Source organism: Salmo salar, chromosome ssa19 (genome assembly GCF_905237065.1).
Source record: "Salmo salar chromosome ssa19, Ssal_v3.1, whole genome shotgun sequence".
In the NCBI taxonomy this organism is placed as follows: domain Eukaryota; kingdom Metazoa; phylum Chordata; class Actinopteri; order Salmoniformes; family Salmonidae; genus Salmo; species Salmo salar.
Genome location: NC_059460.1, coordinates 1,090,168 through 1,116,295, shown reverse-complemented (window position 1 = coordinate 1,116,295; position 26,128 = coordinate 1,090,168). Strand labels below are relative to the sequence as shown.

Genomic DNA, 26,128 nt, shown 5'->3' with positions numbered 1-26,128 from the left:
TGATAGCTGAAGTCGCACGTGACATGGTAGACATTTAAAATGTAGGTGTATTTTCATGACGTGTCCACAATTCCATGATCAGAATACAAAAGCTGCATGAACTGTCAAGTCTAGACACTGCCTCAGACACACTCTCCGGTGGGCCATCTGTGAGCCAGGAGCAGTGCCCCAGAAACGAGGCATTAGAAATTCCCAGGACAAGTGCAATCAGATGCTGGGTTAGACAGGTCGTCTTTGGGGCCACCCTGGATCATGTATACAGTGCATTCGGAAAGTATTCAGACCTCGAATTTTCCACACTTGTTACAGCCTTATTCTAAAATGTATTAAATAAAACAATTTCCTCAATCTACACACAACACCCCATAATGACAAAGTGAAAACAGATTGAGAAGTTTTGTCCCCTAGAATGGATAGGCATATTGTGCCCGACTTCCATTCTAACGTATGAGGCTAGAAAACGTATTGTAAATAATCCGCATTTGCACTTAATCAACAGAAAAAGTTATTAATTCTTACGCATATGGAATAATATCCTTAAATTGGTTTTAAAATGTTAGTTTTTTTTGTAAATAAGGGGCAAATATCCTTTATTATGACCATTGTTTTTCTTCTTCATTCTCAATATGATGGAACTCAAATGTCTTGCCAGTTGATAAAGCGTGCGGTCTTACTCTGTATCGTGATGCGCAAACAAACATGTTTTAATATACTATTTGTACAAAATATGGTATATAGAAAGTGTCTTAAATAGATTTTCATGGGGGGGCGGGGTGTCAGCTATAGCTATTATAACATTTCTATGCCAACATTTGTTAACCACTAGTTTTACTGCTCGAGACAGTGGCTTTATAGAAACAGTTTATTTACTCTAACACATACATGAACAAAGCACCATATAAACATAAAGACTGATACAGACGTAAGCCTACCTGCCTTGCGAGTCAATGTGGCCATTTTTTTTCATAGCAAACACCCCAAATAACAAAAAGACAGCAGATTATCTTATATTACAGCATGCTGAATAGAAAACCTGCATAAGAGAATCAGACAAAGCAAACTAGAGACAATTGTGAGATGACAGTATAAAAGTGCCATTCATTATACAGCAGTTGAAATACTGACAATTACGTAATTAGCACATTTTACATAATTAAAATCATGGAAATATGAGGGGAGGGGTTTAAGGAATAGACCATCTTTGGGAGCAAAAACAATAAAAAAAAAAAACTAAAGACAACCAAGACGTTCTCTTCCTCTAAAGAGGATGAAGATCGGGTTATTTTTGAGTCGATGGTGAAACCGGTACTTTGCCGTGTCCCTCGCACCATAAGACAAGTAATACAGCTAAAAGGAAGCGGCCGGGGTGCTACGGCACCCATTTCCTCCTAGCACCCGCCACACACCAGCCCAGCAGTTTAAAAAAAAGGGGGGTAGGTCAGAGTAGAAGATGGCACAGAATGCCTGTCAAGAGTTTTAAATAGAAGTCCTTATAAGCGAGTCCCGATGTGAGAGGGGCACATTCATAGAGAAACAGGGGCGGTGGTGATCCACGTTTGATCCATTCCTTCTGCCGAAGCCGAACGATCTTCACCCTTATGAAGGGGAGAATTTTTTGGCCTGTGCTCGAACTCTTTTTTCATATTCTACTCTGTTTTGGCTGAAAAAAAAGAGGGGTTTAGTAAAACAACTGCAATATAGTGTTACATCCACCATATCCCCATCAAAAAACAAAACTGCAAACTGTAAGGAATCCCCTCGATTTTACTGCTGCACTTGAATTAATTGTTACTTTTATTTCTGGGGGTATTTTTTTAAACTACATTGTTGGTTAGGGATTGTAAGTAAGCATTTCACTGTAAGGTCTACACCTGTTGTATTCGGCACACGTGACAAATAAAATTAGACTCACCAGTAAATTGTGTATGCCTCTGCTTGGGCTGGATCCTGGATATTGGGCTCATTTAAGAGTTCCTGTATTCCTAATAGGATCTGTAAGATATGACAATACATAAAGATCATGTTAGTTGGGCATAGCCATTTGGTGCCTATAGTTTGTAAGTCAATCACCAGGATATCCTAACCTGCTTGATGGTGATGGCTGGTCGCCAGTCCTTGTCTTCCTCTAGAATGGATAGGCATACTGTGCCTGACGGATATACGTTAGGATGGAAGAGTGGAGGCTCAAATTTACCTATAAAATAGAAAAAAAACGAGGGAATCATTATGGGGAAAATAGGTCATGAGATAAGTTCTAAGTCCTGTTCCAACACATCCTTCCAACCTTTGATCACCAATTTCACCTGAAATTCCGAGGGGGAGAAAAAAAAAAATGAACTTACACTTTGGGGGCGAGGAAGGATAGTCATCCTTGAACAGCATCCGCAGTTTGAACAAGCCTCCTTCCCAAGGGGTCTGGGGACGAGTCATAAGCATTAAAAAATATATATTAAACTAGGCAAGTCAGTTAAAAATAAATTCTTATTTAATAATGGACCAGAAACGCTTGCGAACTATGTGAGGGTCAAGGATGAGCCATGACCCATCCTAGCAATCTTTGGTTTCATACAAGATATCCACTTTTCAGTGTTGGTGTATGAAACTACTACATATGCAGGTGCAAAACATTTCCTCTCAATGATCTACTACCAACTATGCACATATGGAGTGCTATAAACAATGACTATTTTTAACTGCATGTGTAGAGAAATGGCTTTACTTACCCCCTTCTTCCCAGGAATAGCACATTCCCAGTTCATCAAGTTCATCGTTCCATCTGGGTTTTTCGTCGGCACAGCCACAAAGCCCTGAGAAAGAGGTGCATCAATCAGTAAAATTCTGAAACATGAGGTGATGGCGGTGGATAAATGGCACAATGGGCCTCAGGATCTCGTCACAGTATCTCTGTGCATTCAAAAGGCCATCAATAAGACGCAATTGTGTTCGTTGTCCGTAGCTTATACCTGCCCATACCATAACTCCACCATGGGGCACTCTGTTTACAACGTTGACGTCAGCAAACTGCTCACCCACACGACGCCATACATGTGGTCTGCGGTTGCGAGGCCAGTTGGACATAGGGCTGTTTCGGTGACTATATTACCTGCCACACTGGCGGTCACGAGTCATGACCGCAGTCAAATTCCACGTGCCCGTTTAGTCACGGTAACCCTTTGGCCACAAAAGGCATGGATTGTTTTTAGGGGGCATTACGGCCACACAAGGGGGATGTCGCCGGGAAATTAGAGGCCTGATGAGATTATCAAGTGCTTGTCAAAATGTGAATGAGAGACTAATGAAGTGTGTGCAGCCTGCACAAGAAACAAAGCAGAGCTCATGCCTTTCATGCAACTTTTTTTAAATCATTAGTCGCATCATGCAGCCTTAAAATTTATTTATTTTATTATAATAAAATTTAAATCTAAATATAGTGCCTCCCGAGTGGCACAGCAGTCTAAGGCACTGCATTGCAGTGTTGCAGCATCACTATAGCCTGGGGTTCGATCCCAGGCTGTGTCATTACCAGCTGTGACCGGGAGTTCCATAGGGTGGCGCACAATTGGCTCAGCGTCGTCCGGGTTAGGGGAGGGTTTGGCCGGGGGTGCTTAACTTGGCTCATCACGCTCTAGCAACTCCTTGTGGCGGGCCAGGGGCCTGCAGGCTGACTTCGGTCGTCAGTTGAACGGTGTTTCCTTGGACACATTGGTGAAGCTGGCTTCCGGGTTGAGCGAGCAGGTGTTAACCGCTCAATACAGCTGTGCTGTTTCGTTGTTCAGTCGTTTCATTATCAACCAGGATTTCAACATACATGTCAAGTTTCAGCTCCGTCTGTCCATGGCCTCCTCCTCGGTGCGCACAGTCACTGTGTCCATTTCCATCTTGTCCAGCTGTGTCTAACATTTCACGTAAACCCTGTTTGTCTGCATCGAAGTAGCGGTCCTTGTACCTAGCATGGTGGCGACACAGTAAAGAGAGAATGCCACTGAATCGCTTGTTCACAGCCTCGAGTACTTTGTAAGTTAACTGCAGACACAGGCCGTGGAGTTTTGTTGAGCAGGCGTTTCAATACCATGACGGGGTATCACGTCTGCTGCAGACGCAGTTGATGAGCTTATTTCGAGTCAGTTGTTCGAATGGCGCTAGGAATGTGTTCATGTTTCCAAGTTTCAAACATGTTCTCAAATGCCATTGAAATGGCAGCAGCGGTATGAGAACCAGCACATTCTTGAGCATGCAATATGGCTTTCCTCAGTACGAAATCCTCATCGACCCACTGTACTGTCAGACTCAGCATGCTCATGGGGCTGACATCGCTGGTCCAAATGTCAGTCGTGAAGCTAATAGCAGTGATACCCATAGCAAGTAGCTCATGGATGTGCATTTCAACAATACTGTGTAACTCCGGTAGGGCAACATCTGAAAAAGAGCACCTACTTGGTAGTGTGTACTAGTGCTTGACCAGTCAGCGAAAGCCAACATCATCCACGACAGAGAACGGTTGATTGTCAAGGGCAATGAATTCCATTACCTTGGCATTAATGGATTTCGCCTTTGAGTTGTCTTGCTGAAAATGTCTTTCTATTTCAAATGACTGCCCGACTTGAACTTGTTTAGTTGGAAGTGTGCGCTTAGTGTTTTTCTACTTTTGTTCTGTGTAGCGCTGCATTTTTCGTGGCATCATCTGCAAACGTTATATAGGTATGCACGTCAGCTTTGACATCGGTTTTGCACATCGGCGTTAACTTCTTGCGGATTAGTGTGACGCTACCGTCCCATTTAGACAATTTCAGATGAAATTGCAGAGCGCCAAATTCAAATTAAATTACTACAAATGTGAAACTTTCATGAAGTCACAAGTGCAATACATCAAAATAAAGCTTAACTTGTTGTTAATCCAGGCGCTGTGTCAGATTTCAAAAAGGCTTTACGGCGAAAGCAAACCCTGCGATTATCTGAGGACAGCGCCCAGCACACAAATGCATAACAAATCATTTTCAACCAGCGAGTTGCGACACGAAAGTCAGAAATAGCGATATAATATATGCCTTATGTTTGAAGATCTTCTGTTGGCACTCCAAAAGGTCCCAGTTACATTACAAATGGTCCTTTTGTTCAATAATGTCCTTCTTTAGATCCATAAAAACTCAGTTTAGCTGGCGCGCTTCAGTCAATAATCCACTTGGTTTCCCTCCTTCAAAATGCATACAAAAATCAATCCCAAACGTTACCAATAAACTTATCCAAACAAGTCAATCAATGTTTATAAATCAAACAGTAGGAACCCTAATACGCAAATAAACAATTTAAGACGGAGAATCGCTTTTGTCTTTACCGGAGAAAAATACCAAAGAACGCACTCTCATTCACGCGCTTGGAAACACTACAACCAAAATGGGAGCCACCTAGAATTTTTTTTTTTCCTTCCAAAACCCAGCCTGAAACTCTTTCTAAAGTCTGTTGACATCTAGTGGAAGCCCTAGGAACTGCAATCGGGCACAATTTCGCCCTATTATAAAAAAGTGCCAGCCATTTTTTTTGGGGGGGGGGGGGGGTTTGTCCTCTGGGTTTCGCCTGCCATTTCAGTTCTGTTATACTCACAGACATTATTTTAACCGTTTTAGAAACTTTAGAGTGTTTTCTATTCAAATGTACCAATTATATGCATATCCTAGCTTCTGGAAAGGGGCAGCAGGCAGTTTACTTTGGGCACGCTTTTCATCCGGACGTCCAAATACCGTCCCCTATCCCATAGAAGTTAAACTAGATATCGGGCCGATGCCGGCATTTTTAGCTAATATCGGCCGATTTACGATATGCTCACCGATATATTGTGAATCCCTAGTTACATCCTTCTTCTAAAATTTATTAAATAGCCCCCCCCAAATCTACACACAAAATACCCCATGACAAAACAGTTTTGTTTTTTTAGCAAAATATAAATAGAACTGAAATATCACATTTACATAAGTATTCAGACAATTTAAAGTTGTTGAAGCACCTTTGGCAGCAATTACAGCCTCAAGTCTTCTTGGGTAAGACGCTACAAGCTTGGCACACCTCTATTTGGGGAGTTTCTCCCATTCTTTTCTGCAGATCCTCTCAGCTATTTTCAGGTCTCTCCAGAGATGTTCGATCGGGTTCAAGTCCAGGCTCTGGCTGGGCCACTCAAGGACATTCAGAGACTTGTTCCGAAGCCACTCCTGCTTTGTCTTGGCTCTGTGCACTCTGGAGCAGTTTTTCATCTCGGATCTCTGTACTTTGCTCTGTTCATCTTTCCCTTGATCCTGACTAGTCTCCCAGTCCCTACTGCAGAAAAACATTACATTTTTTATCCAGAGCGACTTACAAATTGGTGCATTCACCTTATGATATCCAGTGGAACAACCCCTTTACAATAGTGCATCTAAATCTTTTAAGGGGGGGGTTAGAAGGATTACTTTATCCTATCCTAGGTATTCCTTAAAGAGGTGGGGTTTCAGGTGTCTCCGGAAGGTGGTGATTGACTCCGCTGTCCTGGCGTCGTGAGGGAGCTTGTTCCACCATTGGGGTGCCAGAGCAGCGAACAGTTTTGACTGGGCTGAGCGGGAACTGTGCTTCCTCAGAGGTAGGGGGGCCAGCAGGCCAGAGGTGGATGAACGCAGTGCCCTTGTTTGGGTGTAGGGCCTGATCAGAGCCTGAAGGTATGGAGGTGCCGTTCCCTTCACAGCTCCGTAGGCAATCACCATGGTCTTGTAGCTGATGCGAGCTTCAACTGGAAGCCAGTGGAGAGAGCGGAGGAGCGGGGTGACGTGAGAGAACTTGGGAAGGTTGAACACCAGACGGGCTGCGGCGTTCTGGATGAGTTGTAGGGGTTTAATGGCACAGGCAGGGAGCCCAGCCAACAGCGAGTTGCAGTAATCCAGACGGGAGATGACAAGTGCCTGGATTAGGACCTGCGCCGCTTCCTGTGTGAGGCAGGGTCGTACTCTGCGAATGTTGTAGAGCATGAACCTACAGGATCGGGTCACCGCCTTGATGTTAGTGGAGAACGACAGGGTGTTGTCCAGGATCACGCCAAGGTTCTTAGCACTCTGGGAGGAGGACACAAGGGAGTTGTCAACCGTGATGGCGAGATCATGGAACGGGCAGTCCTTCCCCGGGAGGAAGAGCAGCTCCGTCTTGCCGAGGTTCAGTTTGAGGTGGTGATCCGTCATCCACACTGATATGTCTGACAGACATGCAGAGATGCGATTCGCCGCCTGGTTATCAGAAGGGGGAAAGGAGAAGAAGAAAAACATCCCACAGCATGATGCTCCCACCACCACGCTTCACCGTAGGGATGGTGCCAGGTTTCCTCCAGATGTGATACTTGGCCTTCAGGCCAAAGTGTTTAAGCTTGGTTTCATCAGACCTGAGAATCTTGTTTCGACTGGTCTGAGAGTCTTTAGGTGCCTTTTGGCAAACTCCAAGCGGGCTGTCATGTGAGGAGTGGCTTCTGTCTGGCCACTCTACCATAAAGGCCTGATTGGTAGAGTGCTGAGAGGTGGTTGTCTTTCTGGAAGGTTCTCCCATTTCCACAGAGGAACTCTAGAGCTATTTCAGAGTGACCATTTGGTTCTTGGTCACATCCTTGACCAAGGCCCTTCTCCCCTGATTGCTGTTTGGCCGGGGCGGCCAGCTCTAGGAAGAGTCTTGGTGGTTCCAAACTTGTTTCATTTAAGAATGATGGAGGCCCCTGTGTTCTTGGGGACCTTCAATGCTGTAGAAATGTTTTGGTACCCTTCCCCAGATCTGTTCCTCAACACAATCCTGTCTCGGAGCTCTATGGATAATTCCTTCAACCTCATGGCTTGGTTTTTGCTCTGACATGCACTGTCAACTGTGGGACCTTATATAGAAAGATGTGTGCCTTTCCATATCATGTCCAATCAACTTCATATCCCACAGGTGGACAATCAAGGTGTAGAAACATTGAGGCTAAACAATGGAAACAGGATGGACCTAAGCTCAATTTAGAGTCTCATAGCAAAGGGTCTGAATACTTATGTAAATAAGGATTTTCAGTTCATTTTTAATACGTTTGCACAAATGTATAAAAAACAGTTTTTTTCACTTTGTCATTATGGGGTATTGTGTGTAGATAGGATTTTTTTATTCATTTAATCAATTTTAGAATAAGGCTGTAATGTGACAAAATGTGGAAAAAGTCAAGGTGTCTGAATACTTCCGAATGCACTGTTTGTTTGTGTGTGTGTGTGTATACACACAGAGTGTAAAAAAACATTATGAACACCTGCTTTTTCCATTACATACTGACCAGGTGAAAGCTATGATCCCTAATTGATGTCACTTGCTAAATCCATTTCAAACAGTTTATATGAAGGGGCAGAGATTAGGTTAAAGGGTTTTTAAGCCTTGAGACATGGGTTGTGTATGTGTGCCATTCAGAGGGTGAATGGGCAAGACAACATATTTAAGTGCCTTTGAACGAGGTATGGTAGTAGGTGCCAGGCGCACCGGTTTGTGTAAAGAACTGCAATGCTGCTGGGTTTTTCCACACTCAACAGTTTCCCATGTGCATCAAAAATGGTCCACCACCCAAAGGACATCCAGCTAACTTGACAACTGTGGAAAGCATTGGAGTCAACATGGGCAGCATCCCTGTGGAATGGTTGACACCTTGCAGATTCCAGTCCCGACAAATTGAAGCTGTTCTGAGGGCAAAGGGGGTGAAACTCAATATTAGGAAGGCGGTCTTAATGTTTTATACACTCAGTGTATAAATATTTTTTTACTCAAACCACTCGTGGACCCCCTCGCGTGCTGGATGTTCGACACCCCTGGTCCAGAACTACACACTGAAAATGTGACGCTTGACTGGCATAAATACTCACGAAAGGGTGGTCTTTCCGCCATGCTTTGCGCTCCTGGGCAAGCCGGCTCAATGCAATGCCTGACATGATTGGTGGGCTCCTGAAACAGCAGAAGTAACAAACAAGTGTGCTTTCAAAGACATGTAAATACAAAATCTAAGGAATTCGGTTAAATGTATAATTTTGTCAACCTACTCCAATGCCAAAGTGGAAGAAAACTTTAAATGTTTTAAAGATAAAAAAATAAAAACACCATGATTAGATAAGCATTCACCCTGAGTCAATACATGTTAGAAACACCTTTGGCAGCGATTACAGCTGTCAGTTCATGGGTAAGTCTAAAGGCGGCAGCATGCTTCAGTTCGGATGGAGCCTAGCCGAGAACTGAACAAATGTGCTTTTATACTCCCTTAATAAGATCTTCGGGGGGAAAAAAAAGCGCCAATTGTACCGTTTGTCCACTTTGAGACGCCATAGCCAGTATACGCTAACATTTTTTTTAAATAAAAAATGACTAAGATAACTCAAGAAATCTGTCATTAATTGACGTTTTTGCTGAGATCTTAGTCGCCTAATTTGACATCTAACTAAGATGTTGGAACAAAAACGTGTTTGAACAAAAATATCAAAATGTAGTCATTATATGCACAAACTCTTCCGAACTGTTTTGGCTGGGAAGCATGCAAACACCTTAATAGCTTTGCACACCTGGATTGTGCAATATTTGCCCATCATTCTTTTCAAAATTGTTCAAGCACTTTTCAGGAACATTCACTGTGTTCTTGGTAATGTTAGCTTTTATTCCCAACCATTCCCACACAGAGACGTGATCGCATACAAATGTAAGCAAGGTTTGAAATGATTATGTTTTGACCATCGTTATGTTTGTAGGAAAAAGGGGGGAGGCTTGCGAGCCGAAGAACACCATCCCAACCGTGAAGCACGGGAATGGCAGCATCATGTTGTGGGGGTGCTTTGCTGCACGAGGGACTGGTGCACTTCACAAATTAGATGGCATCATGAGGTAGGAAAATTATGGGATATATTGAAGCCACATAAAGACGTCAGCCAGGAAGTTAAAGCTTGGTCGCAAATGGGTCTTCCAAATGGACAATGATCCCAAGCATACTTCCAAAGTTGTTGCAAAATGGCTTAAGGACAACAAAGTCAAGGTATTGGAGTGGCCATCAATCCCATAGAAGATTTGTAGGCAGAACTGAAAAAGCATGTGTGAGCAAGGAGGCCTACAAACCTGACTCAGTTACACCAGCTCTGTCAGGAGGAATGGGCCAAAATTCACCCAACTTATTGTGGGAAGCTTGTGGAAGGCTCCCCGAAACGTTTGACCCAAGTTGAACAATTTAAAGGCAATGCTACCGAATACTAATTGAGTGTATGTAAACTTCTGACCCACTGGGAATGTGATGAAAGAAATAAAAGCTGAAATAAATAATTCTCTACTATTATGCTGACATTCCACATTCTTAAAATAAAGTAGTGATCCTAACTGACCTAAGACAGGGAATTTTTACTAGGATTAAATGTCAGGAATTGTGAAAAACTGAGTTTAAATGTATTTGGTCAAGGTGTATGTAAACTTACAACTTGAACTGTATTCCTGTTAATTCCCATATATTCCCACGGAACTTAAAACCTCTAAATATATACACCACACCCCCTCGGGTCTTATTGCGCAATTACGTTTCAGCCCCCCCGACCATCTGCGCAAGAATGTAAATAAATATATATAAAAAAAAAAAAAAAAAAAATCGGCCCGCGGGTGAATCTAGTTGATGATCCCCGTCTATGGGTTCATTTGCATAATTTGGTGGAATTAAATTGGCACGTGTGTACAGTATATTCATTATGCATCTTTGAGTGAAAAATCTGTCAAGACAGTGCAAGAGCTGCAGCATCTTGGTGCTTTCAAGACAACTGGGTCAAATCATGTCGTCAGTGATCTTTAGGTCCGAAAGTTGGGGTTTGAGTTGGATGATCGTTCGTTGAAAACCATTTTGCCCCCCAGTCGGAGCAAGTTTTCCCCCCAGTTCCAAGTTGTCTTGAATGCACTGAAGAAGTCTGAGATTTCCTGAGTTGTTTTGAACTCTGCATCTAACGGCAACACAAGGCAGACTTCACACCACCTTGCAATGAGCTGGGAGGCAGTATCTATTTTGAAATCATATACTTAAAAAAATAAAATCTTGAACATTTCAATAAACGAGGCACGTCTTACCTTGCTTCAAAGTAGCCTATTAGATCTCTCTTCCTATATTTCGGACAGATATTTTCATCCGTCACATGAAACCGCTCGCATGTGCAGTGCCCTTTTGACAATGGTATTTTCCCGCTAATTGCATTATGGAATAAACATTCGCGAATTTGGGACCCATCATCCCACAACTGTCCCAGAGTGTTTTGGAATAGGCTATTTCTTTTTCAACAAGCTGATCAATAGAATAGGTAGCCTAAACTATTCTACTACAGTAGATTGACATAGGCTAGTGATTTTGCTGTTTGTTACTCGTGTTGTTGGCTGAGAAAAAGTAAATGGAAAGTTATTCTAAAATGTCAAAGTATGAAGGACCGCACATCGTTGCATCCTCAACTTGCATGTTCTGTTAATATGAATTACCATATTCTAAATGAGATCTCAGTCATTCCCCAATGCATATGGGTCCAGTAAATTAAATGTTGCCGGTCAAATGTCCTGCCCCACATTGTCCTAACAGAAACCCTGGATGTGTTTGGCCCAAACATAAGGCATTTAGGACAAAGTGCTTTTTTTCTCTCTCCGTATTACGTTTCTGGGTGGTTTAATACATCATCCACAACATAATTATTAACTTGAGACATATTCTCTGTCTGATTTGTTATCGTTACCCATCTACCAATCACTGCCCATCTTTAAAGCTTTCGAAAAGCTCTGGTCTTTGTAATCGAATCTGTGCTTAATATTCAACACTTGACAGAGACCGTACGAAAGTATTCAGACCTCTCGGATTTATTCACATTTAATGTGTTACAAAAGTTAGATTAAAATGGACTTTAATTTCCATTTTTCCAACAATCTACATAAAATGCTCCAATGTTAAGGTAATACACCTTTTGGCCTAAATGCAAAGCCTTACTCATGGTTGGGTCAAATCCAACAACACTAACTGCCTCCTTTTTAAGCATGGTGGTTACTGCATCAGGGTATGCTTGACAAAAGGCAAATACTGGGGAGTTTCAGGATAAAAATAAAAACAGGATGAGCTACGCATAGGCAAAATCCTAGAGGAAAGCCTGCTTTACACCAGAGACTGGGAGAGGAAATACACATTTCAGCAGGACAATATAACCTACAACACAAGGCCAAAATGTACATTGATTTGCGTACCAAGAAGACAGTGAATGTTCCTGAGTAGCCAACTAAAAGTTGACTTAAATCTGCTTGAAAATCTATGGCAAGACTTGAAAATTGGCATCTAGCAATGTACCCCAACAGAGCTTGAATAATTTTAATTAGAAAAAGGCAAACATTGCACAATCCAGGTGTGCAAAGCTCTTAGACTTATCCATAAGACTCAACTGTAATCGACGCCAAAGTTGTTTCTAACATGCATTAGTATTCCGCTCCTATAAAAAAAATTTTTTACTTCCACTTTGTCAAAGTATTTTGTGTACATTGTAATTTTTTGGTCAACAATTACATTTCTTGAAATCCCACTTTGTAACAAAATGTGAAGAAATTCACAGGGACAGATGAAGGGTTAGTCATTCAAAAATCATGTAAACCCATATCATTTCACAGAGTGAGTCCATCTATCTTAAGTGACTTCAGCTAAATACTCCTACACTAATTTAGGCTTGCCTTAACAATGGGTGTGAATACTTATGAAACTATATTATAGTTGATTTTTAGGAATTTGTCCACATTTATAGAACTCTTTTCACGTTGACATAATGAAGCGGCAGGTTGGCCTAGTGGTTAGAGCATTGGACTAGTAACAGAAAGGTTGCAAGATCAAATCCCCGAGCTGACAAGGTACAAATCTGTCATTCTGCCCCTGAACAGGCACTGCTCCTAGGCCGTCATTGAAAATAAGAATTTGTTCTTAACTGACTTGCCAAGGTAAAAAAAAGGGAGTAGTTTTGTCTAGATCAACGATAAATAAAAATACAACTCAGTTAAATAATTCAACAAAATAAAAATATCCCAAGAGGGTTGAATACCTACTGTGTGTGTGTTACACAGGGCAAGAAAAAGTATGGGAACCCTTTGGAAATACCTGTACTTATGCATAAATTGGTCATAAAATGTTATCTGATCTTCATCTAGGTCACAACAATAGACAAACAGTCTGCTTAAACTAATAACACACAAATATACATTTTCATGTCTTTATTGAACACACCATGTAAACATTCACAGTCCAGGGTGGGAAATGTAAACTCAACAAAAAAAAGAAACATCCTCACTGTCAACGGCGTTTATTTTCAACAACCATAACATGTGTAAATATTTGTATGAACCTAACAAGATTCAACAACTGAGAAAAACTGAACAAGTTGCACAGACATGTGACTAACAGAAATTGAATAATGTGTCCCTGAACAAAGGGGGGGTCAAAATCAAAAATCGCAGTCAGTATCTGGTGTGGCCACCAGCTACATTAAGTACTGCAGTGCATCTCCTCCTCATGGACTGCACCAGTTTTGCCAGTTCTTGCTGTGAGATGTTACCCCACTCTTCCACCAAGGCACCTGCAAGTTCCCGGACAATTCTGGGGGGGGAATGGCCCTAGCCCTCACCCTCCGATCCAACAGGTCCCAGACGTGCTCAATGGGATTGAGATCCGGGCTCGTCGCTGGCCATGGCAGAACACTGACATTCCTGTCTTGCAGGAAATCACGCACAGAACGAGCAGTATAGCTGGTGGCATTGTCATGCTGGAGGGTCATGTCAGGATGAGCCCACAGGAAGGGTACCACATGAGGGAGGAGGATGTCTTCCCTGTAACGCACAGCGTTGCGATTGCCTGCAATGACAACAAGCTCAGTCCGACGATGCTGTGACACACCGCCCCAGACCATGACGGACCCTCCACCTCGATCCCGCTCCAGAGTAAAGGCCTCGGTGTAACACTCCTTCCTTCGACGATAAACGCGAATCCGACCATCACCCCTGGTGAGACAAAACCGCGACTCGTCAGTTTAGAGCACTTTTTGCCAGTCCTGTCTGGTCCAGCGACAGTGGGTTTGTGCCCATAGGCGACGTTGTTGCCGGTGATGTCTGGTGAGGACCTGTTTTTGCAACAGGCCTACAAGCCCTCAGTCCAGCCTCTCAGCCTATTGCGGACAGTCTGAGCACTGATGGAGGGATTGTGCGTTCCTGGTGTAACTCGGGCAGTTGTTGTCATCCTGCAACTGTCCCACAGGTGTGATGTTCGGATGTACCGATCCTGTGCAGGTGTTGTCACACGTGGTCTGCCACTGCGAGGACGATCAGCTGTCCGTCCTGTCTCCTTGTAGCTCTGTCTTAGGCGTCTCACAGTACAGACATTGCAATTTATTGCCCTGGCCACATCTGCAGTCCCCATGCCTCCTTGCAGCATGCCTAAAACACATTCACACAGATGAGCAGGGACCCTGGGCATCTTTCTTTTGGTGTTTTTCCAGAGTCAGTAGAAAGGCCTCTATAGTGTCCTAAGTTTTCATAACTGTGACCTTAATTGCCTACCGTTTGTTAGCTGTTAGTGTCTTAACCTCTCTTGGGTAGGGGGTAGTATTTTGACGTCCGGATGAAGAAGGTGCCCAGCATAAACTGCCTGCTACTCAGTCCCAGAAGCTAAGATATGCATATTATTAGTGGATTTGGATAGAAAACACTCTGAAGTTTCTAAAACTGTTTGAATGATGTCTGTGAGTATAACAGAACTCATATGGCAGGCAAAAACCTGAGAAAAAAATCCAACCAGGAAGTGTGGAAATCTGAGGTTTGTAGTTTTTCAAGTGATACCCTATCCAATATACAGTGTCTGTGGGTCATTTTGCACTTCCTAAGGCTTCCACTAGATGTCAAGAGTCTTTAGAACGTTGTTTCATGCTTCTACTGTGAATGGGGAGAGAATAAGAGCTATTGGAATCAGGTGACAGAAAATGACATGAGCTCAGTGGCGCGCACTCCCGTGAGAGTTAGCTGTGTTCCTTTTTTTTGAAGACAAAGGAATTGTCCGGTTGGAATATTATGGAAGATTTATGATAAAAACATCCTAAAGATTGATTCTATACATTGTTTGACATGTTTCTACGAACTGTAATATAACTTTTTTGACTGTCTGAACTCACTGCGCGAGCACAGTGGATTTGGATTACTCGACGGAACGCAAACAAAAAAGGATGTATTTGGACATAAAGATGAACTTTCTTACAAAACGAACATTTATTGTGGAACTGAGATTCCTGGGAGTGCATTCCAATGAAGATCAAAGGTAAGTGAATATTTATAATGTTATTTGTGACTTCTGTTGACTCCAAAATGGCGGGTATCTGTTTTGATGTCTGAGCGCTGTACTCAGATTATTGCAAAGTTTGCTTTTGCCGGAAAGCTTTTTTGAAATCTGACACAGCGGTTGCATTAAGGAGTAGTGCATCTATAATTCTTTGAAAAACAGTTGTATATTTTATCAACGTTTATGATGAGTATTTCTGTAAATTGATGTGCTCATTCACCGGCAGCTTTGGAGGCAAAACATTTCTGAACATTACACGCCAATGTAAAAGGTATTTTTTGGGATATAAATATGAACTTTATTGAGCAAAACATACATGTATTGTGTAACATGAAGTCCTATGAGTGCCATCTGATGAAGATCAAAGGTTAGTGATTAATATTAGCTGTATTTCTGTTTTTTTGTGACGCCTCTCCTTGCTTGGAAAATGGCTGAGTGGTTTTTCTTGTCTAGGTGCTGTCCTAACATAATCTAATGCTATGCTTTCGCCGTGAAGCCTTTTTAAAATCGGACAGTGTGGTTGGATTAACGAGAAGATCATCTTTAAAATGGTGTAAAATACTTGTATGTGTGAGAAATTTGAATTATGAGATTTGTTGTTGTTTTGAATTTGGCGCTCTGCTATTTCACTGGCTGCTGGCAAGGTGGGACGCTACCGTCCCACATACCCTAGAGAAGTTAACGGCCGTTCCACAGGTGCATGTTCATGAATTGTTTATGGTTCATTGAACAACAATGGGAAACAGTGTTTAAACCCTTTACAATTAAGATCTGTGAAATTAGGATTTTTACGAAATATCTTTGAAAGACAGGGTCCTGAAAAAGGGACGCATGTTTTTTTGCTTAATTAATGTGATCCCTTGGATTTAATAACTGGTTAACCCTCCCTTGGCAGCAATAACCTCAACCAAACATTTTTTTGTAGTTGCAGATCAGACCTGCACAACGGTCAGGATACATTTTGGACCATTCCTCTTCACAAAACTGTTTCAGTTCAGCAATATTCTTGGGATGTCTGGTGTGACCTGCTGGAGGTCATGCAACAGCATCTAAAATTGGGATGAGGTCAGGACTCTGACTGGGCCACTCCAGAAGGCATCATTTTTTCTATTGAAGCCATTCGGTTGTTGATTTACTTCGGCCTTTTGGGTCATTGCCCTGCTGCATCACCCAACTGTTGAGCTTCAATTGACGGACAGACAGTCTAACATTCTCCTGCAAAATGTCTTGATAAACTTGGGAAGTCATTTTTCCAACGATGATAGCAAGCTGTCCAGACACTGAGGCAGGCAGCAAAGCAGCCCCAAACGATGATGCTCCCTCCACTATACTACCATACAGTTGAGATGAGGCTTTGATGTTGGTGTGCTCAGCAGTGGCTTCTTCCGTGGTGTCCTCCACGAACACCATTCTTGTTTTGCGTTTTACCTATTGTAGACTCGTCAACAGAGATGTTAGCATGTTCCAGAGCTTTCTGTAAGTCTTTAGCTGAAAGTAGGATTCTTCTTAACCTCACTGAGCATTCTACGCTGTGCTCTTGCAGTCATCTTTGCAGGACAGCCACTCATAGGGAGAGTAGCAACAGTGTTGAACTTTCTCCAATTATAGACAATTTGTCTTACCGTTGACTGATGAAAATCATGGCTTTTAGAGATACTTTTGTAACCCTTTCCAGCTTTATGCAAGTCAACCATTCTTAATCTTAGGTCTTCTGAGATCTCTTTTGTTTGAGGCATGGTTCACATCAGGCAATGTTTCTTGTGAATAGCAAACTCAAATTTTGAGAGTTTATGGGGCAAGGCAACTAACCAACATCTCCGATCTCGTCTCATTGATTGGACTACAGGTTAGCTGACTCCTGACTGCAATTAGCTTTTGGAATAGTCATTAGCCTAGGGGTTCACATACTTTTTCCAACCTACACTGTGAATGTTTAAATGATGTATTCAATACAGACAGGAAAAATACAATAATTTGCGTGATATTAGTTTAAGCACACTATGTTATATGTTCGTCTATTGTTGTGACTTAGATGAAGATCAGATCAAATTTGATGACAAATTTATACAGAAATCCTGGTGATTGAAAAGGATTCACCATACACTGGCAAGTAAACGTATGCACACTACTGTTCAAAAGTTTGGGTCACTTAGAAATGTCCTTGTTTTTGAGAGAAAAGCAAAACAAAATTGTCCATTAAAATATCAAATTGATCAGAAATACAGTGTAGACATTGTTAATGTTGTAAATGACTATTGTAGCTGGAAATGGCTGATTTATGGAATATCTACATAGGCGTACAGAGGCCCATTATCAGTAACCATCACTCCTGTGTTCCGATCGCACGTTGTGTTAGCTAATCCAAGTTTATCATTTAAAAAAAGACTAATTGATCATTAGAAAACCCTTTTGCAATTATGTTAGCACAGCTAAAAACTTGTCCTGATTAAAGAAGCAATAAAACTGGCCTTCTTTAGACTAGTTGAATATCTGGAGCATCAGCATTTGTGGGTTCGATTACAGGCCAAAAATACAGAACTTTCTTCTGAAATTCGTCAGTCTATTCTCGTTCTGAGAAATGAAGGCAATTCCATGCGAGAACTTGCCAAGAAACTGAAGATCTCGTACAAAGCTGTGTACTACTCCCTTCACAGAACAGCGCAAACTGGGTCTAACCAGAATAGAAAGAGTGGGAGGCCCTGGTGCACAACTGAGCAAGAGGACAAGTACATTAGCGTGTCTAGTTTGAGAAAGACGCCTCACAAGTCCTCAACTGGCAGCTTCATTAAATAGTAGCCACAAAACACCAGTCTCAACAGTGTAGAAACGACTCCGTGATGTTGGCCTTCTAGGCAGAGTTCCTCTGTCCAGTGTGTGTTCTTTTGCCCATCTTAATCATTTATTTTTATTGGCCAGTCTGAGATATAGCTTTTTCTTTGCAACTCTGCCTCTTCACTGTTGACGTTGAGACTGGTGTTTTGCGGGTACTCTTTAATGAAGCTGCCAGTTGAGGACTTGAGGCATCTGTTTCTCAAACTAGACACTAATGTACTTGTCCTCTTGCTCAGTTGTGCACTAGGGCCTCCCACTCTTTCTATTCTGGTTAGAGCCAGTTTGCACTGTTCTGTGAAGGGAGTTGTACAAGGTCTTTAGTTTCTTGGCATTTTCTCTTATGGAATAGCCTTCATTTCTCAGAACAAGAATAGACCGACGAGTTTCAGAAGAAAGTTCTTTGTTTCTGGCCATTTTTGGCCTGTAATCGAACCCACAAATGCTGATACTCCAGATATTCAACTAGTCTAAAGAAGGCCAGTTTTATATCTTCTTTAAAAATCAGCACAACAGTTTTTAGCTGTGCTAACATAATTGCAAAAGGGTTTTCTAATGATCAATTAGTCTTTTAAAATGATAAACTTGGATTAGCTTACACAACGTGCCATTGGAACACAGGAGTGATGGTTGCTGATAATGGGCCTCTGTACGCCTATGTAGATATTCCATAAATCAGCCATTTCCAGCTACAATAGTCATTTACAACATTAACAATGTCTACACTGTATTTCTGATACATTTTATGTTATTTTATTGGACAAAAGTGTTATTTTCTTTCAAAAACAAGGACATTTCTAAGTGACCCCAAACTTTTGAACGGTAGTGTATATACACACAGTGCCATCGGAAAGTATTCAGACCCCTTAACTTTTTCCACATTTTGATACGTTACAGCCTCTCAAATTGATTAAATTGCCCCCCCCCAAATCTACAGACAAAACAAAAACTGGTTTAGAACTTTTCACTAACTTATAAAAAAATAAAACGGAAATATCACCTTTACATAAGTATTCAGACCATTTACTCAGTACTTTGATGGACCTTTGGCAGCAATTGCAGCCTCGAGTCTTCTTGGGTATGGCGCTACAAGCTTGGCACACCTGCATTTGGGGAGTTTCTCCCATTCTTTTCTGCAGATCTTCTCAAGCTCTGTCAGGTTGGATGGGGAGCGTTGCTTCACAGCTATTTTCAGGTCTCTCCAGAGATGTTCGATCAGGTTCAAGTCCGGGCTCTGGCTGGCCACTCAAGCACATTCAGAGACTTGTCCCGAAGCCACTCCTGCGTTGTCTTGGCTGTTTGCTTAAGGTCGTTGTCCTGTTAGGTGAACCGTCACCCTAGTCTGAGCGCCCTGGAGCAGGTTTTCATCAAGGAGCTCTGTGTACTTCACTCCTTTCATCTTTGCCTCGATTCTGACTAGTCTCCCAGTACCTGCCTCTGAAAAACATCCCCACAGCATGCTGCTACCACCATGCTTCACTGTAGGGATGGTGCCAGGTTTCCTCCAGACATGACCCTTGGCATTCAGGCCAAAGAGTTCAATCTTGGTTTCATCAGACCAGACAATCGTGTTTCTCATGGTCTGAGAGTCTGTAACCGTCTTGACAAATTCCAAGTGTGCCGTCATGTGCCTTGTACTGAGGAGTGGCTTCCATCTGGTCACTCTACCATAAAGGCTTGATTGATGCAGTGCTGCAGAGGTAGTTGTCCTTCTGGAAGGTTCTCCCATCTCCACAGTTGAATTATGGAGCTCAGTCAGAGTGACCATCGGGGGTTCTTGATCACGTCCCAGACCAAGGCCCTTCTTCCCCGATTGCTCAGTTTGGCCGGGCGGCCAGCTCTAGGAAGAGTCTAGGTGGTTCCAAACTTCTTCCATTTAAGAATGATTGAGGCCACTGTATTCTTGGGGACCTTCAATGCAGCAGAAATGTTTTGGTACCTTTCCCCAGATCGGTGCCTCTGACACAATCCTGTCGTCTCGGAGCTCCAAGGACAATTCCTTCGACCTCATGGCTTGGTTTTTGCTCTGACATGCACAGTCAACTGTCAACCTTATATAGACAGTCAACCTTATACATACACTTTCCAAATCATGTCCAATCAATTGTATTTACCACAGGTGGACTCCAATGAAGTTGTAGAAACATCTCAATGGTGATTAATGGAAACAGGATGCACTCAAGCTCAATGTTGAGTCTCATAGCAAAGTGTCTGAATACTTATGTAAATAAGGCATCTGTTTTTTTTAATTTTTAATAAATGTGTAAAAAAAGGTCTAAAAACCTGTTTTCGCTTTGACATTATGGGGTATTGTGTGTAGATTGCTAAGGATTTTTTTAACCTCTCTGGGCTAGGTGGGACGTTTGCGTCCCACCCTAGTCAACAGCCAGTGGAATCCCGTGGCGCGACATTCAAATACCTTAGAAATGCTATTACTTCAATTTCTCAAACATATGACTATTTTACACCATTTTAAAGACAAAACTCTCATTAAAAATCTATTTTACAATGAAGGCTGTAATGTAACAAAATGTGGAAAACGTGGTCTGAATATTTTCCGAAGGCACTTTATATAATTGAGCATAATGGCGCCGGAAGGGATAGCTGCCGTTTTACGGGCTCCTAACCAACTGTGCCATTTTGTGCGTTTTTGCATTGGTTAACTTATTTTGTACATAATGTTGCTGCTACTGTTTCTACTGACAGAAAAGAGCTTCTGGATATCAGATCAGCGATTACTCACCTTGAACTGGACGAAGATTTTTTCTTTAATGAGTCCGATGCGAAAGATATACTGCTTCTCCGAGACCAGGCTGAAATCCCCGTTGTTCGCGTGAAGAAAAGATGGAAATACAGGGGGCGGAGATCGGGGTGCCTTGTTAGAATTCGTCGTCGAATGGGAAACCCGCCTTTACCATCCGTTCTATTGGCCAACGTGCAATCACGGGGAAAAAAAACTGGATGATGTCCATTCAAGACTATCCTACCAAAGGAACATTAAAAACTGTAATATCTTATGTTTCACTGAGTCGTGGATGAACGACGACACAGATAATATACATTTGGCTGGGTTTTCCTAGCACCGGCAGGACAGAACAACCACGTCTGGTAAGACAAGGGGTGGGGTTGTGTATATTTGTCAATAACAGCTGGTAAGCAATGTCTAATATTGCTCGCCTGAGGTAGAGTACCTCATGATAAACTATAGACCACACTGTCTATATTCTTGTAGCAGTCTATTTACCACCAAAAACTGATGCTGGCACTAAGACCGCACTCAACGAGCAGCTTAAGGCCATAAGCAGACAAGAAAATGCTAACCTAGAAGCAGAACTCCTAGTGGCCGGGGACTTTAATGCAGGCAAATCCATTTGACCTAATTTCTACAAACGTCACATGTGCAACCAGAGGGGGAAAAAAAAAAAAAAACTCTAGACCACCTTTACTCCACACACAGAGACACACAAATAATTATATCCTCCTGATTCCTGCTAACAAGCACAAAGTAAAACAGGAAGTACCAGTGACTCGCTCAATAGGGAAGTGGTCAGATGATGCAGATGCTACAGGACTGTTTTGTTAGCACAGACTGGAATATGTTCCGGGATTCATGCAATGGCATTGAGGAGTATACCACCTAAGTCATTGGCTTCATCAATAAGTGCATCGACGACGTCGTCCCCACAGTGACCGTACGTACATATCCCAACCAGAAGCCATGGATTACAGGCAACATCCTAAAGGCTAGATCTGCCGCTTTCAAGGAGTGGGACACTAATCCGGATGCTTATAAGAAATCCCGCTATGCCCTCAGATGAACTATCAAACAAGCAAAGCATCAATACAGGACTAAGATTGAATCCTACTGCACCGGCTCTGATGGTTTGACGTGGCAGGGTTTGCAAACTATTACGAACTACAAAGAGGAACTCAGCCACGAGCTGCCCAGTAATGTGAACCTACCAGACGAGCTAAATGCCCTTCATGCTCGCTTCGAGGCAAGCAACACTGACGCATGCATGAGAGCACCAGCTGTTCAGGACGACTGTGTGATCACGCTCTCCATAGCCAATGTGAGTAAGACCTTTAAACATTTACAAGACCGCTGGGCCAGACGGATTACCAGGACGTGTACTCAGAGCATGCACGGACCAACTGGCAAGTGTATTCACTGACATTTTCAACCGCTCCCTGACTGGGTCTGTAATACATACATGTTTCAAGAAGACCACCATAGTCCCTGTGCCTGAGAAAGCAAAGGTAACCTGCCTAAATGACTACTGCCCCGTAGCACTCATGTCAGTAGCCATGAAGTGCTTTGAAAGGCTGGTCATGGCGCACATCAACACCATCATCCCGGAAACCCTAGACCCACTCCAATTCGCATGACGCCCCAACAGATCCACCGATGACAAGGTCGAGCATGTGTCACCTATGTGAGAATGCTGTTCATTGCCTACAGCTCAGTGTTCAACACCATAGTGCCCACAAAGCTCATCCCTAAGCTAAGGACCCTGGGACTAAACACCTCCCTCTGCAACTGGATCCTGGACTTCCTGACGGGCCACCTCTAGGTCCTAAGGGTAAGCAACAATGCATCTTCCATGTTGATCCTGAACACGGGGGGCCCTCAGGGGTGTGTGCTTAGTCCCCTCCTGTACACCCTGTTCAGCCACGACTGTGTGGCCAAGCACGACTCCAATGCCATTAAGTTTGCTGACGACACAATAGTGGAGGCCTGATCACTGACAAGACAGCCTATAGGGAGGTCAGAGACCTGGCAGTGTGGTGTCAGGACAACAAACTCTCCTCTAACGTGAGCAAGACAACAGAGATGATCGTGGACTACAGGAAAAGGAGGGCCGAATGCGGCCCCATTCACAAGGCTGTAGTGGAGCGGGTTGAGAGTTAAGTTCCTTGGTGTTCACGTCACCAACAAACTATCATGGGCCAAACACACCAAGACAGTCGTGAAGAGGGCACGACAACACCCTTCCTCCCTTAGGAGACTGAAAAAGATTTGGCATGGGTGCCCAGATCCTCAAAGTTCTACAGCTGCACCATCGAGAGCATCCTGATCGGTTGCGTCACCGCCTGGTATGGCAACTGCTTGGCATCCGACTGCAAGGCGCTACAGAGGACGGTGCGTACGGCCCAGTACATCATTAGGGCCAAGCTTCCTGCCATTCAGGACCTATATACTAGGCGGTGCAGAGGAAGGCCCCAAAAAATTGTCAAAGACTCCAGTCACCCAAGTCATTGACTGTTCTTTCTGCTACCACATGGCAAGCAGTACCAGAGCGCCAAGTCTAGGTCAAAAAGGCTCCTTAACAGGTTCTAAGCCATAACAATTAATCAAATGGTCACCAGACTATTTGCATTCACCCCCCCCCCCCCCCCACCTTTTTTTTTTTTACACTGCTGCTACTCGCTGTTTATTATCTATGCATAGTCACTTTAAGACATACATGTACAAATTACCTTGACTAACCTGTACCGCCGCACATTGACTCGGTACTCCCTGTACATAGCCTCGATACTGTTATTTTCTTGTTACTTTTTATTTAGTAAATATTTTCTTAACTCTTTTTCTTTAACGGCATTGTTGGTTAAGGGCTCGTAAGTAAGCATTTCACAGTAACGTCTACACCTGTTGTATTCGGCGCATGTGACAAATACCATTTTATTTGATTCTGTACACAAGGGTAAATACCTGGTTTACAAAGTCTAGCCTATTTTAGTCAAAAGACAAAAACATGTATAAACAGTGGCCCTCGAAGACTAGAGTTTTACATTCATAGATAGCAACTTCTATTAATTATATCTACCATGTTGACTTCCCTAGAAAGGTCCTGGTGTGTACTGTAGGTTATGTATCCAAAATTTAGGGTGTCCACCAACTCTGCCTAGAGTGGGTGAAAACGCGCTATGGTGATGAAATATAACTTCCTTGTGTTATTAAAAATACATTTTACCAAGACAAATATGACTTTTCATGTTCTGAAACGTTGAGTGGTCTCTAACATATCAACATTATATCCAAAAAGTGTTATTTCGTAACCTAATACATAATAAGCACCTAGCTCTGTTGACATATCGGTGCAGGTTTCTCATAACTTTTGATAATGACCTCAAAATGTAAAATTGTCTTCAAAAGTTGTTTTCGCGGATCGCAAAAGCTAAATTAGCATGACACGAGCTGAATTAAAATGTAAAGGCTTTGAAAATAAAAAGCTTGGTATAAACTCATTTCTCCGTTGACATTTCACAGAGATTTGAGAAAGCTTACAAAAAGAACAGAGATTTTGAATTAATATGAAAAGCGTATATTAAAATACTACATGGCATGTCTCAAACTCGATATCCATCGAACCTTATATTGCTTTAGGTCCTACGGATTCGAGAAGATGAGTTCAACAGGAAAATGAGCTAGTCAGGTAGCCAGTAGACTTAATTATTGCACAGAATCCAGCCAAATTGACGGGATTTTCCTGATAATTTGGCACTTTTGGGTTTGACACTATGATATTGTCATGGACTGAGCACACAGCAATCATCATAGCTAGCTAGCACCATAACGTAACATCGGGCTGTTAATCTGCGCCAGAAACTCCCAACATTTTTGCGCAAAATATCTGGTCCGCTGTCTGCACGTTAGCTGGTAGCTATGCCAGCGACGACACAAATCACCTACGAAAGAAATTACTCTTGGTGCAAATTCCAGGTCAGAAACTGGACAACAACATGTGCGACTACCCTGGCCATATGTGGAGCGCGGTTGGAGAACGGAGTCTGCTTGAGCACTTGTCGTTGTTTTTTCACATCTTGTTGTGGCAACGAGACTCGTTCTTCTCATCATCTGAAGCCCATAAATAGGAGTTGCTATGTTTGTCCGCTTTCTTTAGTTTAAAACGAAAACTCACAAATGTGCAATAATACCACCCATGACTGAGCAGGACAAAGGACCGAGGGCTTCCCAAACTGGCGCACATTTACGCATCAACCAACTAACGAAAATGGCGCAAACTCAAGACAGATTATATAACCTCGTATTACATAAATACAAAATTGTAAGGGCACGGGCGACATTCTCTTACCTTTCAATATGGCTATAATGACTCGTATTTTTTTAACTGGATGAATTAGTCGTGTTTAAATCGGGATAAAGCCCGGTGAAGTTTCCCTCCTGAAAAAAACACCCGTTCCTGCCCAAGCTAAATAACAGGACCAGTAACATAGGCAATCTCCCAACCGCCTGAAAATAATTATAATGCAGTGGGGGTTCTGCAGGGATCGATGTACCATATTCACGTTACTAGTTTGTGTTAATTGAAATAACTGATAATTAAGTGGTACAACGTTCATACTGTGGTCTGCATTGATTTGGGTACAACGTTCATGTGGTCTGCATTGATTTGGGCACAATTTGCATTCGTAAGGGACAGCTGATGAAGATTGCCTTATTACTTTGTCCGATCATTTAAGTTATGCAATATGTACATATCAATTGAATAATTTTAGACTTAGTCCCAAAAATTCAATAACAAATAAGCTCAAACCGGCAATTTCGTAGACCACTAAAGATTTAAAGGTGCAGTACGAGCATTTTAAATAAATAACACTAGAGGGCGCTATTTGTTTACGTTATCAGTTCCATTCATTGACCCTTGATAAAAACAAAATGTTCTCTGTCGAATCCATCGTTTTTTATGTTTAGTCTACCACACAGGGTGCTATGATGTTTGTATGTTAACTTGTTTCTTTCTCCATTTAAGACAGCTTGCACTTTTGTCACTAGTGAGTGTCATAGTTTCAAGTTTTTGGACTTGTCTTTTTTATGCCTCATATTCAACTGTGTTGTGTAATTCAGACAATCATACAAAAAAAATGTGCGCTGCTACAAACTGCATTAAAATACACACACACACACACACACACACACACACACAC

At 42.5% G+C, this 26,128-nt stretch overlaps 1 protein-coding gene across 5 annotated transcripts; it reads right to left on the bottom strand.

The window, feature by feature from the left end:
- Positions 1–848: 848 nt before the first annotated feature.
- LOC106578266 (SUMO-conjugating enzyme UBC9-B) lies at positions 849–25,426 on the bottom strand. Of its 5 annotated transcripts, none has more exons than XM_014156927.2 (8): positions 25,276–25,426; positions 20,922–21,101; positions 8,874–8,952; positions 2,724–2,807; positions 2,343–2,415; positions 2,085–2,194; positions 1,913–1,992; positions 849–1,660 (listed from the first exon to the last, which is right to left on the bottom strand). In XM_014156927.2, the coding sequence occupies exons 3-8, from the start codon at positions 8,937–8,939 to the stop codon at positions 1,597–1,599; spliced, it is 477 nt and encodes a 158-aa protein (XP_014012402.1). In that variant the 5' UTR covers positions 8,940–8,952; positions 20,922–21,101; positions 25,276–25,426; the 3' UTR covers positions 849–1,596. The 5 variants fall into 5 exon arrangements, with proteins under 5 accessions (XP_014012402.1, XP_014012405.1, XP_014012403.1 ...); XM_014156930.2 differs by having other exon boundaries at positions 20,922–20,991; positions 25,276–25,420; XM_014156928.2 differs by having other exon boundaries at positions 20,922–21,161; positions 25,276–25,418.
- Between the last annotated feature and the right edge of the window lie 702 nt (positions 25,427–26,128).